At 36.6% G+C, this 15,775-nt stretch overlaps 1 protein-coding gene across 2 annotated transcripts in view; it reads left to right on the top strand.

Annotated features, from left to right (window-relative positions):
* The window catches only part of LOC306882429 (furin-1-like), a 106,469-nt gene that overhangs the window by 63,126 nt on the left and 27,568 nt on the right, over positions 1-15,775 (top strand). For both annotated transcript variants that reach the window (XM_079437037.1, XM_079437038.1), the window contains exons 5-7: positions 191-319; positions 403-479; positions 14,706-14,794. In XM_079437037.1, the coding sequence (XP_079293163.1) occupies positions 191-319; positions 403-479; positions 14,706-14,794 (295 nt within the window). The remainder of the gene's footprint in view (positions 1-190; positions 320-402; positions 480-14,705; positions 14,795-15,775) is intronic.

Raw genomic sequence — 15,775 nt, 5'->3', positions numbered from 1 at the left:
AGGAGGCCATGCGGTATTGAGGTAACGGCACACTGCAGCCTTGAATCAGAGAGCTGATGTGAGCTTCAAAAGTGAAAGATTTATGAAAGATGATCCTCAAGCACTGGTTGATGTTCTGCATCATCGGGGTAGTTAGCAGGAGGGAAGTGGCATCTATGCTGATCTGTTCTTTCTCTTATTTTCCATTCAGTACAACGAAGATCATCGTGACCTCAACGTAAAGGAAGCCTGGAAGCAGGGTTTCACTGGACAAGGCGTCGTTGTGTCCATATTGGATGATGGAATTGAAAAAAACCACCCAGATCTGCTTCAAAACTATGTGAGTTTGAGTAAACATCTACTATATATGCCTTATAACCCAAAACAAAATAACTTCACTAAATGTTTCTTATAAATTCTCAGGATCCAGATGCTAGCTATGATGTTAATGATGGCGACCCAGACCCTCAACCTCGATACACCCAACTCAATGATAACAGGTACTCAATGCATCATTTACTGTAATCCGTAAACCTAGTTTAGGTCCCCTAAGCAAACCCAGCGATTTATGGGCCGTTGGCAGCTCAAACTGTTCGTATTTGTTTTTCCCGTTTTAGCCAGCACTGTATTTTGTGCCTAGGCATGAAACTCCTGGCATAAGACCAGCTAAAGTATGAATACTACTATACATTTACTGCTTTGCTTAATGGGGCCAAAGGTTTCCCCTGCAGAGTGGAGATGGGCGCAGGAATACACAGCCTGCAATATAGTGTGATTAGTGCTGTAGCCAAAGCCCATTTGTGTTGGACAGGAATGGCTTTTACTGATTTTTTTTTTTTTGCCTACCCAGTAAGCAAATGGTAGTGCTATCGTTTTCAGAATCACGATCTGCAATTAGGATTTTCATTCATCATTCATTTGTTGCACCATTTACAAATTTAATGGTGTTACACATGGTCACTCCTGGCCAGATGCAGTTTAATATGTAAATGAGTTAATACATAATTTCCTGCAAAAAATGCTGCGGTTAATGTGAATTTACTCAACAAAGATGCAAAACAAGCAACAAAAGAAGTTACTTGATTACATTAATGCATTGACCGTTCACACTGATTGAAATATACCATAGCTGATGATCTTACTCGACTGGAGCGGTTTTCTTTTCACATATATCCTACAGTACGTAGGGTCATATCATCTTGCCGAAAGCATATTTTTACAGTAAATTAAATTCATTTATATGTAATACTCTTGAGACTAGTGTGGAGGTTGCAGCGGTAGGCATCAGCTTTCTCTGGCTGTTTTCTGTGTTGTGTGTTTTGCTGCTGGGAAATTAGTTTCTCTGTGATTGATGTGTTGTGAATTTAGTTCTCTCCATGGATTGTGTTTTGTTGTCTTGGTAATGGCCATCCACAACACTGGCCATTTTTATGGCCTAGTTCATAAATCAACAAAGATTTAGGTTGAATTGTGAAGAATGGGGTTGAGAATGGGTTACTTTAAAGAAATAGTTCATTAAAATTGTACTTTAAAGAAAAATATATGTTTTTTTTTTTTTTTTTTTTTTAAATCAACTTGAGGTCCTTTTGTATCAAAGATTTGTTTTTTTTTTTTGTTTTTTTTTTTTGAGGGGGGGGTTCCATGGAACACACAACAGCATAAAAGTTTCGAGTGACATGAAGGTTAGCAAATGATGACATTCATTTGGAATGTTCAAATGATGAACAGTCATTTCATTGGGTGAATTATACCTTTATACGCTCAGGTTTGTTCACCACCACCCCTCTAAACTGAGTAAAACCCATCAAATTTTACAAAGCAAGACATTATGGCTAACGATCATGGCTAAACTCTGTTGTCATTAAATGAAGAGTTGAACTCTGGTTTGTCCTTATTTCAGTTTGGGGTTTTTTTTGGGATACCAGCCAAAGAGCCGTTTTTAATTTGAGGCTAACCATGATTGGTGATGGCAGGCAGAAAAGCGTATAGTTACGAGTGGGTTGAAATCAAAGGTCTTGTGCTGAATGGCATGGCTTTGTAGGTTTTAGAGGGGCTGTCCCATGTTGCCTTAATGGAAGCACCCCACAGCGCATGCCATGTTGGCGTGACTCCTATAATGCGCCCTAATGAAATGACATCTTTGGCGCTAGTTGAAATGTGATCAAGTTTGACTTTTAAAACCTTTCGCAAGTGATTTTACAACACAAACAACACTTTCCTAGTCACTATAAAGCATTAAAGATCAGTTAAAATGTCTCTCTGATAATACAAAGACAGCAGGAGATGCATTAGTAGCAGTAGTTCAATAGCTGTAGCAATTTTGTTCGTCCTACACGTTATTTAGCTGCCATGTTTTCTTCTGACCCCTGCTGTGAAATTCCCCTTCTTGAATGCGCTACTTTTTTTTTCCCCAGAAACCCATCTCTTTTTGTCGCTTTACTCCTCTTTTCTAGCATGCTGCACTCCATATGGGTGTTTTACCGTCGCACTGATCTAGTTCTTGCATCTTTTACCACAGAACCACAAAGCTGGTTTTAGGTTTGCAACAGTAGCAGGGAACGTTTGTGAACACTTTCAGTTCTCAAGCGCTGAATGTCACCAACCTGTGTGTTAATGTAGATGCATATGTACAATATAAAATCATTGCAAATGCATAGTGTGTATATTGTCAATTTAGCATTTTTTTTAATCTGCTGCAAAATAATTGCAAGTTATACAGTACATGCATATGCTGCTATTTAATGATTTGCAGTTATTTTGTGGCAATTGGTTTTAAACAGCCAAAAATTATTGCAAATCATTTTTGTGATTTTTTTTTTTTTATTTATTTTTTTTTTTTTTTATATTGTACAAAAGAATTAACAATTATTTTATTGATTTACATTTTAATTCGACCATTTAGTTCAAAATTTGCCATTAATCAATTCATACTCTTGGTACTCAGAGCAAGAAATATGTAGATAAATATATTTTTAGGCTGCTATGTATTGTTTTATTGGTGTATAAACAGTTTTTCCCTTATGTTAATTTAGTGAAAAATGCAAAATGTAATGTTTATTTACTATTTTAATCTGTTTTATGTTTTGTATTAAACATTTCAGTTCTACGCTATATTGGGGCTTGGGTGAAATTATGTCTTAAGGCTTTTATTCTGATATTTTTTTAAGTTTTCGATATTTTTGTCAAATATCTTTTGAAGGGTGACAAATATTGACACATACTGTATCCCCCAGCCCTAGTGTTTGTATTGTGTGGATTTTAGCACGCCTTTCTCAGTGTCAGATTTGGATTTTCTGTAAAACATTCATTTATCAGTGCTCCAACAGTCCTTGGTCGTGTTGTAAAGTGACTAAATAATGCATTACGCATTTTGAATTCCTTAGTGCGTTTCCACAGAAGTGGGGCAGGTTGAGTCAGTGTGGTGTTTCAGAAGAAACTCAAGCTGTGGCGAGAAGTGTTGAAGCCACATAAATGCCTTTCTGTTCATACTTTCATCTCTGAACAGTACTTTTCCCTAAAACAGTTATTGTTTTTTGTAATTTCATACTTTTGCTCTGAAAAACAGAACTGATAGTGTGAATAATGTTGGTTATTTTATTTTTGCCTGTAAATTCTTTATGCTATTTTTAAGATATTTTTGTACATTTTTGCATATGACGACATTTAAAAAAAATTGTCTTTCATATAATAATTAGTCAGCTGGCGTTTAATTCATTTAAAATAATCCGATTAATTGCATGGTGTTCTGTCTGCATTTTTTAAAAATAGCTGGTCTTTAAACACATCCAGACAGATGTATTTAGTGTTTTATTTTATTTTTTTTATTTTTTTATTTTTAATCAGTGGTATTTATTTTGCCAATCTTTCTCTCTAGATATCTGCATCGTCATTGTTTATTGAAATAATCATATCAGTTGACAATGCCAAGCACCTTAATACATTAATCACTCTCGTGCGGTTCTGTGTTGTATGGAAGCCCGTTCCCGCCACCTTAAGAAAATATATAATTATGTAAGTCATAATAATGAGATACTTTCTCATAATTATGACTTAGTATCTCGTTATATTGAGAAACTTTCTCGTAATAATGACTTAGTTTCTCGTAATAATGAGAAAATTTCTCGTAATAATGAGAAACTTTCTCATAATAATGACTTATTTTCTCGTAATAATGAGAAACTTTCTCATAATAATGACTTATTTTCTCGAAATAACGAGAAACTTTCTCGAAATAATGAGTTGCTCCTAAAGAGGAAAAAAAAAAAAAAAAAAAAAGACTTACTCGACGCATGCGCAGTGCATGAGTGGCGGCACGCTAGCGACATCTGCTGGTCAAAGCCATGCAGGAACGCCGCAAACATCGCTTGTTCTGTAATCTAAAACTGTATAATATATCATTAAATAACGGTTTCAGATATATTATCTGCATGTAGTCTTGTTAATTCTTCAGCATCCCACACCGCTTCTTGCAGGACAAACGCTTAACCTGAAAAATGCTTAACGTGGCTTGAAGTGCAAAGACAGATTGAACCAAATTCAGTACATAACTTAATGATCATGCATACTGTATATACAGACATTCAGGTGGACCCAAAATATGAATGCAACGCAAAACAGCAACTCTTATGCAGCATTTTCTATAACGGTTTTCTATAGGAAAACGCTTAACATGCAACTTTGGGTGTTGTGTTCAGATTCTGGGTTCTTATGCTTGCCTGTATGCATGATCAATAATACTGTATCATGAATTAGGCATTGTACTTTAAGCCACATTAAGCATTTTTCACGTTCACATGTCCTGCAAGAAGCGGTGTGGGATGCTGAAGACCAAGCGGTTGCTGTGGTAACGAACAATAATGCTTTGTGCTAGCGAGAGGAGATTGGGCTACTGTGGGCTTATGCATTTGATGCATATGGAAAGTGACCGCTAATAAAAAACTAACAAATCATCGAAATTAACGTCTATTCGTTAAGTTTATATGGCTTTCATTTCTTCATAAAATGCGTGTGATTTTTGTTGGAATACATTCCTCTATATCTGAAGCCATGAACTTCATTGTCTGGCAGAGTAACAAAAGACTACATGCAGATAATATATCTGAAACCGTTATTTAATGATATATTATACAGTTTTAGATTACAGAACAAGCGATGTTTGCGGTGTTCCTGCATGGCTTTGACCAGCAGATGTCGCTAGCGTGCCGCCACTCATGCACTGCGCATGCGTCGAGTAAGTCTTTTTTTTTTTTTTTTTTTTTTTTTCTTTAGGAGCAACTCATTATTTCGAGAAAGTTTCTCGTTATTTCGAGAAAATAAGTCATTATTATGAGAAAGTTTCTCATTATTACGAGAAAATAAGTCATTATGAGAGTTTCTCATTATTATGAGAAAGTTTCTCATTATTACGAGAAATTTTCTCATTATTACGAGAAATTTTCTCATTATTACGAGAAATTTTCTCATTATTACGAGAAAATAAGTCATTATTACGAGAAATTTTCTCATTATTACGAGAAACTAAGTCATTATTACGAGAAATTTTCTCATTATTATGAGAAAGTATCTCATTATTTCGAGAAACTAAGTCATTATTAAGAGAAAGTTTCTCAATATAACGAGATACTAAGTCATAATTATGAGAAAGTATCTCATTATTATGACTTACATAATTATATATTTTCTTAAGGTGGCGGGAACGGGCTTCCATAGTGTTGACTTTTGCCATATGTTTTTAAACAATATATATATTTTCAGCTGGCTTTTATTCAGTTACAGATTGTGACTATCAAGTGTTCCACTACTCTTAAAAATTTTGGCAGTGAGATATAACAAAGATGAACACGTATTAGAAATCATATCTTTCATAGATCGCTGTCTTCAGCAATGCAGTGCTTTATGGGAGTTTGGCATGGCTTTAGAGAGCCGTTCTGTCAGGGTGTAATCTGACCGAGATCGGCTCTAGACGTGTGCTGATAAAACATCAGAGGTTACCATAATACGCTGTGTTGTTTGGCGTGTTAAAATTGCACATCTGGAAATGCCTTTTATTCAGACAAAGGCAGGATGAAGTATTTCCCCGTACACAGTTCCCACAGTTAATGTGTTTGTACTAGCCAGTCAAGTGAGTTTTGCTTAGCAGCAGCTCAGGACGGGCTGTATATTTTCTTGTACCGTCATTGTTAATTCATCAGGCACAATATGAGAGAGAAGACAGAAATATGTAGTATTAAATCAAGCAGAACATCTCTGCTCTTCCATAAAATCATAACTCGAAGAGGCAAGTGAGCCTTCTGTTGAAGATTCCGCTTAATTGTCTCTAGACTTGCGTCTGGTTTCTCTCCCAAGCTTAAAACACTGAAGCACTCCCCTGGATTTATTTTCCTGGGGCTCCAAAAAGCCAGCTGGAATACAGCCTAATCCAATTTTAAGATGGTCATGAATACATCTGTATTGAATGTATTAAAACTCTCAGCATGTGTAACGTGGGTCTGCTAATTCAAGCAGAACAAGTGCTGATCTTTCAGCAGGAAACATTTATAAACATCTTAATGTCTTTACATGTGATATCCTGCTATATATTTTTTTTACATTAACTGTTAATCTCCTATTAATGTAGCATATCATGCCGTTTAAAATGCTGATCTACGGCGAGGGTTGAAGCAAGAATATGCCTCAAGTCGAAGCTTTCGTTTAGCTAATTTTCAGTAAGGAATCCTTGTCAGTTGTCTGAATCCAAATGTGTTTTTAATTTTTAATTTTTTTTTTCATTATATGAAATGGTGTGTTCAGACATTTTACAAATGTAAGTTAGTTGGTCGGAGACCAGTTACGCACTAAAAGGAATATATCACCCAAAAGTGAAAATTTGTTGAAAATGTACTCACCCCCAGACCATCTGAGATGTAGATGATTTTTTAACAGATTTGGTGAAATTTAGTATTAAGTCAAGTGCGCACCAGTGGATCCTCTGCAGTGAATGGGTGCCATCAGAGTCCAAACAGCTGATAAAAACATCACAATAGTCCACCAGTAATTCTAATGATTGTAGACTGTGCTTGATCTTTGCATATTTCTCCTGATTCAGATGATACCACTTTTTCACTGGAGAAAGCAATATTACAGGTGGAGGACGATATTTGATGAATTTGTTCATTACAAACACACAGCTATATGCTTCAGAAGTCTTCAGTTGATGGACTGGAGTCGTGTTGTGGATTACTTGTGGAGTATTGTTAGCAGCTATTTGGACTGTCATTCTGACGGCACCCATTCACTGCAACAAGTGTTGCAATGCTAAAATTCTCCAAATCTGTTTAGATCTTGGATAGCCTGAAGGTGAGTATATTGTCAGCCAATTTTGTTTACGGTGTTGATACTTGCTGAAATCGCGTTTGGTCTCATACTGTATAGCGTATCTTGTCAGTGTCTGCACTTGCTCGGCCTATTTTTTGTGATAAACAGGAAAGTGGGTTCAGCTGAATTCAAATAGTGATTTGTTAGACGGGTATAAAAAAAAAAAAAAAGTATTATACCGCGGCAGCCGTCGTGTAAAGCATTCCTCGTAGGAAGACCAAAGAGTGTAAAGACCATCGACTCTACCGTGCGACTCCACCGGGCATGAACACCGGCAAAGGACATAAGTATCGATTTTTAATTATCCTCATTCCTACTACTTGTTTCACTTCTGTTTTAGTTTTTATAACCTATTCTTACTATGTGTTTCCAGATCAATACTATCACTACCACTCGCAAACCATGCATCACGCACTGTAGACAGTGCAATCCTATCAACCTGCGCACTTTGCCCATGTCTGCTAATACATTACTTTCTTTTTCTATTGGTCTCTGGAATTGTCAGTCTGCTGTCAACAAAGCTGATTTCATTAATTCCATTACTAGTCATTTCAAGGTTAAACCTCATGGCCCTGACAGAGACCTGGATCAAACCAGAGGACAATGTTACACCTGCAGCACTCTCCAATAATTTCTCCTTTTCCCACACCTCCCGTTTGACTGGAAGAGGTGGAGGTACTGGTCTGCTTATCTCTAATAATTGGAAATTTACTCCTTTACCATCTCTGAGTATCAACAGCTCCTTTGAATCACGTTCGGTTACTATTACCCACCCTCTAAAAATCCATTTTGTAGTTGTTTATTGTCCTCCAGGATCACTAGGTAAATTTGTGGAAGAATTTGATTTATTGCTCTCAACCTTTCCCGAGGATGGTACTCTCTTAGTTATACTTGGAGACTTCAACATCCACTTAGATGAACCTCAGGCTGTAGACTTCCACACTCTGCTTGCCTCTTTTGATCTCAAGAGAGTGTTAACTATGGCTACTCACAAATCAGGCAACCAACTGGGCCTTATTTACACACGACACTGCTCCACTGATCATGTGCTGGTTACTCAACTGCACACCTCCGATCACCTCCTCCTCACTCTTAACCTCAACATGATATCGGACACATCACATACCCCTCCACATGTCACTTTTCGACGTAACTTGCGTTCACTCTCACCCTCCCGGCTATCTGCTATGGTTTCATCTTCGCTTCCTTCCCCTAAACAGTTATCCTCTCTTGATGCTAACAGTGCTACTGATACTTTGTTCCACTCTGACGTCTTGTTTGGATACTTTCTGCCCCTTATCTTCCAAGCAGCCCGTACCACCCCTTCTGCCCCTTGGCTATCTGATGTTCTCCAAAAACATTGTTCTAAACTCAGGGCTGCGGAAAGGGTATGGCGCAAATCACAAAATCCTACTGACCTTAATTTATATCGATCACTCCTCTCTGACTTCTCTGCTAAGGTTTCCACTGCTAAAAGGACATACTATCATGACAAATTTAACAATTCGCCTAACTCTCCATATGCTCTTTAAAACATTTTCCTCCCTCCTTTGTCCTCCTCCTCCCCCTCCTTCTTCATCGCTAACAGCTGACAACTTTGCCACATTCTTCATTAATAAAATTACAAACCTCACTGCACAATTTTCCACACCACAATCTATCAAACACATCTTACCAGCAAACATGCACTCGTTCACATCCTTCTCTCCACTTTCTGAGGCAGAAGTCTCTAAACTCATCCTTTCCAGTCATCCTACTACCTATCCGCTTGATCCTATTCCATCTCATCTCCTTCAAGCCATTTCTCCTGCAGTTGTACCTGCACTCACTCACATCGTTAACACATCCCTTCACACTGGAATTTTTCCCTCAGCATTTAAACGGGCTCGTATAGCTCCACTTCTTAAAAAAAAAAAACTCTTAACCCAACACTTTTAGGGAACTATAAACCGTTTCCCTTCTTCCTTTCATTGCAAAAAAACTTGAACGAGTTGTTCAACCAAGTCTCTGTCTTTCTCACACAGAACAACCTCCTGGACAGTAACCAATCTGGCTTCAGAAGTGGACATTCGACTGAAACTGCCTTGCTTTCTGTTGTTGAAGCCCCAAGACTTGTAAGAGCGGCTTCCAAATCTTCATTACTTATCTTGCTGGATCTGTCTGCTGCTTTTGATATGGTCAACCATCAGATCCTCTTGTCAACTCTATTGAGAGGGCATCTCAGGAACCGCACTCCAGTGGTTTGAGTCTTACCTCTCTCTGATAGGTCCTTCAAAGTATCTTGGAGAGGTGAGGTATGAAAGTCGCAACATCTAGCTACTGGGGTGCCTCAGGGCTCAGTTCTTGGACCACTTCTCGTTTCTGTCTACATGGCATCACTAGGTTCTGTCATTCAGAAACATGGCTTTTCATATCACTGCTATGCTGATGACACTCAACTCTACCTCTCATTCCATCCTGATGATCCGACGACAGCTGCTCCCATAACTCCTTCAAAAATAGCCAGAAACCTTATTGTGATTGTGGTCTGAGAAATTCAGCTTATCATTTCTAAAACTGCCCGGTCCTGCAGATTTGCATTATACAATGTTAAGAAGATCAGGCCCTTTCTCTCGGAACATGCAACACAACTCCTTGTTCAGACTCTTGTTCTGTCCAGCACGTCACGCCTCTGTTCATCAATTTGCACTGGCTACCAATAGCTGCTCGCATTAAATTCAAGGCATTAATGTTTGCCTACAGAACCACCACTGGTTCTGCACCCCTTTACCTGAATTCATTACTTCAGACTTATGTGCCCTCTAGAAGCTTGCGTTCTTCAAGTGAACGACGCATTATTGTGCCATCCCAAAGACACACAAAAACACTTTCACAGACTTTTTCATTAACTGTTCCCATCTGGTGGAATGACAGCCGAATCCTTACCCATCTTTAAGAAACGGCTAAAAACTCATCGGTTCCATCTTTACTTGACCCTAACTCTAGCACTCTAGTCTAATTTTATTTTATCTGTCTTTTTATTTAAAAAAATAATATTATCTGTACTGCGTTAGGCTAGCCAAGACTTGTAATAGCACTTGCACGTTGCTCTTTTGTTGGTTTTGATTGCTGCTTATGTCCTCATTTGTAAGTCGCTTTGGATAAAAGCGTCTGCTAAATGACTAAATAAATAAATTTGTATTTTGGGCTTTAAAGGAGCAATTTGCCCAAAAATCATAATTTACTCGCCCTTATCTTGAGTAACCAAACACCAAAGATATTTTGAAGAACTTTTTGAAGTGTCATTTTCAAAATCAAATGTCACCAAAATATCAAGTCATACAGGTTGGGAACGATATGAGGGTGAGTAAATGACAGGTTTTTCATTTTTTTTGTTAAACTACAAACAAAGCCCTCCCTGCAAAAGTTATTCAAAACATGGTTCCAGTTGTCTCAAGTTGTTGTCTCTTCCATATGTAAAGAATAGTTTGCTAGGCTGCATCTACAATCTTTTAGGATGACTTCCTTCGGAGGAGATGCCAAACAGAGTTCCAGCCCAGAATAATCCTGTTCTTATAAGAACTGAGCCATATGTCAAGGACAGTGCATTTGCAGGTTTGAGTCCTGTCAGGGTTATATAAAGGTCCAAACAATGTGTCTCAGTAAAACGCCTGAGGTGTTGAAGAAAGCAGATGGTCGTGTGCGTCCTACATAAACCGCCTTTCTTCTGTTAAGTGAAGCAGAAATGCTCTTTATTTTTCATCTGCTGTTAGTGCTGATTGACTTGTTGGCTATTTTTATACAGTACCTTTAGTATTCAGAGGATCACACCATTCCTTGATGTTTCTAGTAATGATTGCTAAAACAAACATCACTTTTGCTAATATTTAAGGTGTGGGATTTATACACATGCGTTAATTTTAATGTTCCAAATGATATTAATTTCAGAATAAATGCTGCTGTTCTTTTTGTTCATCAGAGATATTAAGCGGCACAGCCGTTTTCAAAATCAATAAAGTTTCTTGAGCATCAAAACATATTAGAATGATTTCTGAAGGCTCGTGTGACACTGAAGACTGGAGTAATGATGCTGAAAATTCAGCTTTGCGTCACAGGCATAAATTATTTTTATTTAAAAAAAAAAAAAAGGAAACGGGTATTTTAAATTGTAATATTTCACAATATTGGAGTTTTTACTTTCTTTTTTTATTTTTATTTTTTTATTTATCAAATAAATGCAGTGAGCTTAAGGGACTTCTTTCAAAAACATAAATTCTTACAACCCCAAACTGTTGAACCCTGTCTCTTGCATGCTGCTTTGAGATATTGCTTAATTTCATTATGCTTTTTCAGCTGCCAATAAAAGTGTATTGCTCTCAACTCAGTTTAAAACCATTTAGCATAATTTTATCCTCCAAAAATCAATGGCGGAAATGCAAAAGTCTGCACATTTCAATCTGGGACTGCTTCTAACATTTGGATTCGATCTATACAGTAGTTCCTGCAAAGCAGCACATGTGCTGCAGGTAAATATGAAATGGAAATAAACCTCTTAAATGTGTCCAGGCTTGCTTTACATTTATCAGACAGCTCACTAGTGGCATATCTCGCTCTCAGTATCACAAACCTGCATGTGTACAGCTTCAAAGTGAGTCAGCATGGGGGACAGTAACGCAAGGTGTCACACCAAACCCTATTAGACTATCCAACCATGATAACAGCCACAGATGTGGATTCAGTCACGTACAGTTATCACGTACATAAGAACGGCATTTTCCGAGACTGAAGCCTTAGAATAATTCACGGTTACTCAAGAACAGTGGTGGGTTGAGAACTGAGAAGGTCCTCAGTGATGATTTAAGATGCTGAAATCTATATCTTGTTCAGGGGCAATGGGAGACACATCGATCGAGTTTGACTCGTTTTTTTTGTTTTGTTTGAAATGGGTTAGAACAAGCAAGTCAGGTGATTCAGTACATTTCTGTTCAGTCAGTGGACTGTGAAGAATAAATGCAGATGCTCACAATATGTCTGCACAGATTATCTGTCATCCAGGGTCATGTGTACTGTAGAAATGTGTGAGGAGCATCTGGACTAGTTTTTAATTTAAGACATGCCACTCACCCATGTGTCGTCTTGAACAGATGACGAACGGTGCACATTCACCATATTTATCTTCATCACTTTGTGACATTTTGAGACTGGCAGACTGACATTAAATATAAATTAAAATCAAAAGCAATGATGCAATGTAGAGCAGTTTTTGAAAAAGAATAAATATATAATACAATATAATATAATGATTCTTAAATCTATAAAAAAAAATATAGAAAGATGAATACAAATGTGAAACAATTATTTTAAGTAAATGTTCAATATAAATTGACATCCTGAGTCTGTATTTCTCATGCTTTTTATTTTTTTTATACAATATTATAAAATATAGTTAAATACAAAATAAAATTAGGTCATTTAAAACCTGAAAAAAACAAGGTTAAATAAAATAATACTTTTACTTTAACTATTATAATAGTACACATACTTGACGTACAGTATAACTTTTTTTTTTTTTTGTGTGTGTGTTAAATTTAGCTTGTTTAATGTTGGTGGATGGGTTTGGGTGGGGTCGAGTGGGAACAATATTTTTTCACTATTGTTCTGTATTTTTATCCTGTTGCAAAAAAATATATATATATATATATATATATATATATATATATATATATATATATATATATATATATATATATATATATATATATATATATATATATATATATATATATATATATATATATATATATATATATATATATATATATATATATATATATATATATATATATATATATATATATATATATATATATATATATATATATATAATTTTTTTTTTTTTTTTTTTTTTTTTTTTTTTTTTTTTTTGCATTTTACTTGATATACCCCAATCAAGATGGGTCACATATTTTGTCCCACAAGAGATTTGCAATAAAATTATTCATTATGATAGCCTTTTTCCATGTATCTTTTTTTTTTTTCTTTTTTTTTCATAATCTTGCATGTGTTCTCCCAAATTCCTTCCTGTTGTTTTAACAATCCGCAAGCTTGGTTCCCATAAAACCAAAAATAAAATTAAAATGCACTTAGATGGTGATCTAAGTGACACGTCTCTGCTCTTTGGTTCTTTAGCTCTGGTTCCTTGCCTTTGGTCCTCATTAATTTTGATTAAATGCATACAGCAAGTTGCATTTGCACATTGTCACAGGCTGTAATCTTATTCCCAAAGGCCACGGTTATCAGTGTGTCACCTGCTGTCGTATTTAACAGATAGGCTAGCTGCCTGTTTTACAGCAGGACTGAGTAGGAGCTCTTCACACATGCAAAAGAGCTCTGAATGAGCCCTGCAGGATGAGAGGCTTCAGTCACCTGCTGTGAATGAGGATAGGGTGGTCTTTATACCCGCCCCTTGTCATCAGCACTACAGTTTGATCCTGTTGCCAGCTGTCTTTGGCAGTACTGAGAATGTCCAATTCATGTTCAGAGGCAATGAATTGCATTCCTCCATTTCTGCTTGCTACCTTTTATGCTCATACGATGCATTGCATATTATTCAACTTTGTATTGTGTATATTAATATACATTATATTAATATATGCATGTTATAATAAATTTTTCCTTTAAATGGCTTTAAAACATTTTTTGTTAGATTGCTTTACATTTTCCTTGCAACTAGTTTAGGGAAACAGAACCTTTCACACCTCCGCCAGGTATGAGACATAATCATTATTATTCTTTTGTTTTAATTCCGCAATTATCAGCCTTTTATACTGACAATAAAATCCCAGTACACATTTACCCAACTATTATCAAAAGTATTCCTAAATAAATACAACAAAACATTTTCTTGCGACCTTACAAGTATTATGACAAAATGCATTAAGAAGAATTGGATCTGTTCTGCAGGGGCATTCGAGGTTAGCATTAGCGTCATGCTACATAAGACAATTTATGAGATTAATAGTACACTTTTACTCAGAACTCACTTTAAACCACCATCGAGTGTTTGTAATAACTTCCTTTTGCGATCACATGTGTGTATATATAGGCTACACTTTGGGCGGCCGCGGTACATTAGAAAAGTAGCCCAAAAAACTGCAACCCATGGCTCTGTAATTTTTCTTGTGACTGTATTTTCAAAATAGCCCAATTGTGCGGGAAAACCGCGACACTGGTTTGCTGTACCCTTATCACATGAGTATACAGATCTCTCGCTCTCTTTCTCATGCGTTAACGTTGACAGCCCTAATATGTATTAATTATGGCATAGTACAGATGTTTCGAAAGTGTCCAGAAAAATCATAATTTAATCTCTCTTTCCCTTTACTTTTTTGAAGACATGGGACACGTTGTGCTGGAGAGGTTGCTGCTGTTGCCAGCAATGGCATGTGTGGTGTCGGAGTGGCCTACAATTCCAAGATCGGAGGTGAGTTGGCACCCTTTCCATATTTCAACACGTACAGTCTATTCTATCTGCGTGAACCCTGTCCATTCCAACATTTGAATTGCAAAACACCTCGGTGAAACATCAGATTGGCTTCGCATTCAGATTAGCTCTGTCTCTGTTCGTTAAACCAATCGAGAACTCTTCCATACCGAGAGCACTTCGAAAGAGGAACTCCATTAGCAATGGCTTCTTGAGCTCAAATGGGACAGTTATCACCGGCTCCAGCATTGGTCTCTCTGAGCCAAAGATTTGGACGCTAGCATGTGTAATCCTTTTAATTGGCTGAGGTGCTTTTATCCTTTTCAGTGCAGATTTTGTTTCATTACTCTTCTCTATGCTGCCAGCTGTCTACAGCTCTTGGACTTCATTGGACTGGGATAAATGTCATTGATGATGGTTTGCTTTCTAAATGCTCTCCAAGAAGCCAACTGCCCATAGTTGAATCTTAGCTTTTTAGCCTAGCAATATGGTATAATGTTTCACCTTAAAGGGAAAATTTACCCAGACATGCAAATTGTCATTTATTCACCCTTATGTTGTTCAAAATACTGTTTGACTTTTTCTTTGGTTGAACACAAGATGATGTTAAGCAGAATTTATGGCTGCTCTTTTCCAATAAAACTTCTTTATAATAAACTTTGAGATCTATTCTTACTCAAAACTATGACTGCATAAGATTTATAGTGTTTCATGGAATAAAATAAAAATCATATGCTTTGAAACAGCATGAGAGTGAGAACATAATGACAGAATTTTCATTTTGGGTGAATTAAAACTTTAACTTCACCACTACTACTACAGAATAGATGCTTATGTAATGCATTTATGTTCTGTTATATAATGTGTGTATTATGAGGTCATTCTGGCTCTACACATCAGCAGCCATTAATAACATTAAGCACTGACTAATCAAACAACATTTAGGTTGTAGTGTGTTCTAAGGGAAAAGTGCTTTTAACA

This window comes from Barbus barbus (genome assembly GCF_936440315.1).
Source record: "Barbus barbus genome assembly, chromosome: 2".
Taxonomy (NCBI): domain Eukaryota; kingdom Metazoa; phylum Chordata; class Actinopteri; order Cypriniformes; family Cyprinidae; genus Barbus; species Barbus barbus.
This window is presented reverse-complemented; position numbering and strand designations above follow the sequence as displayed.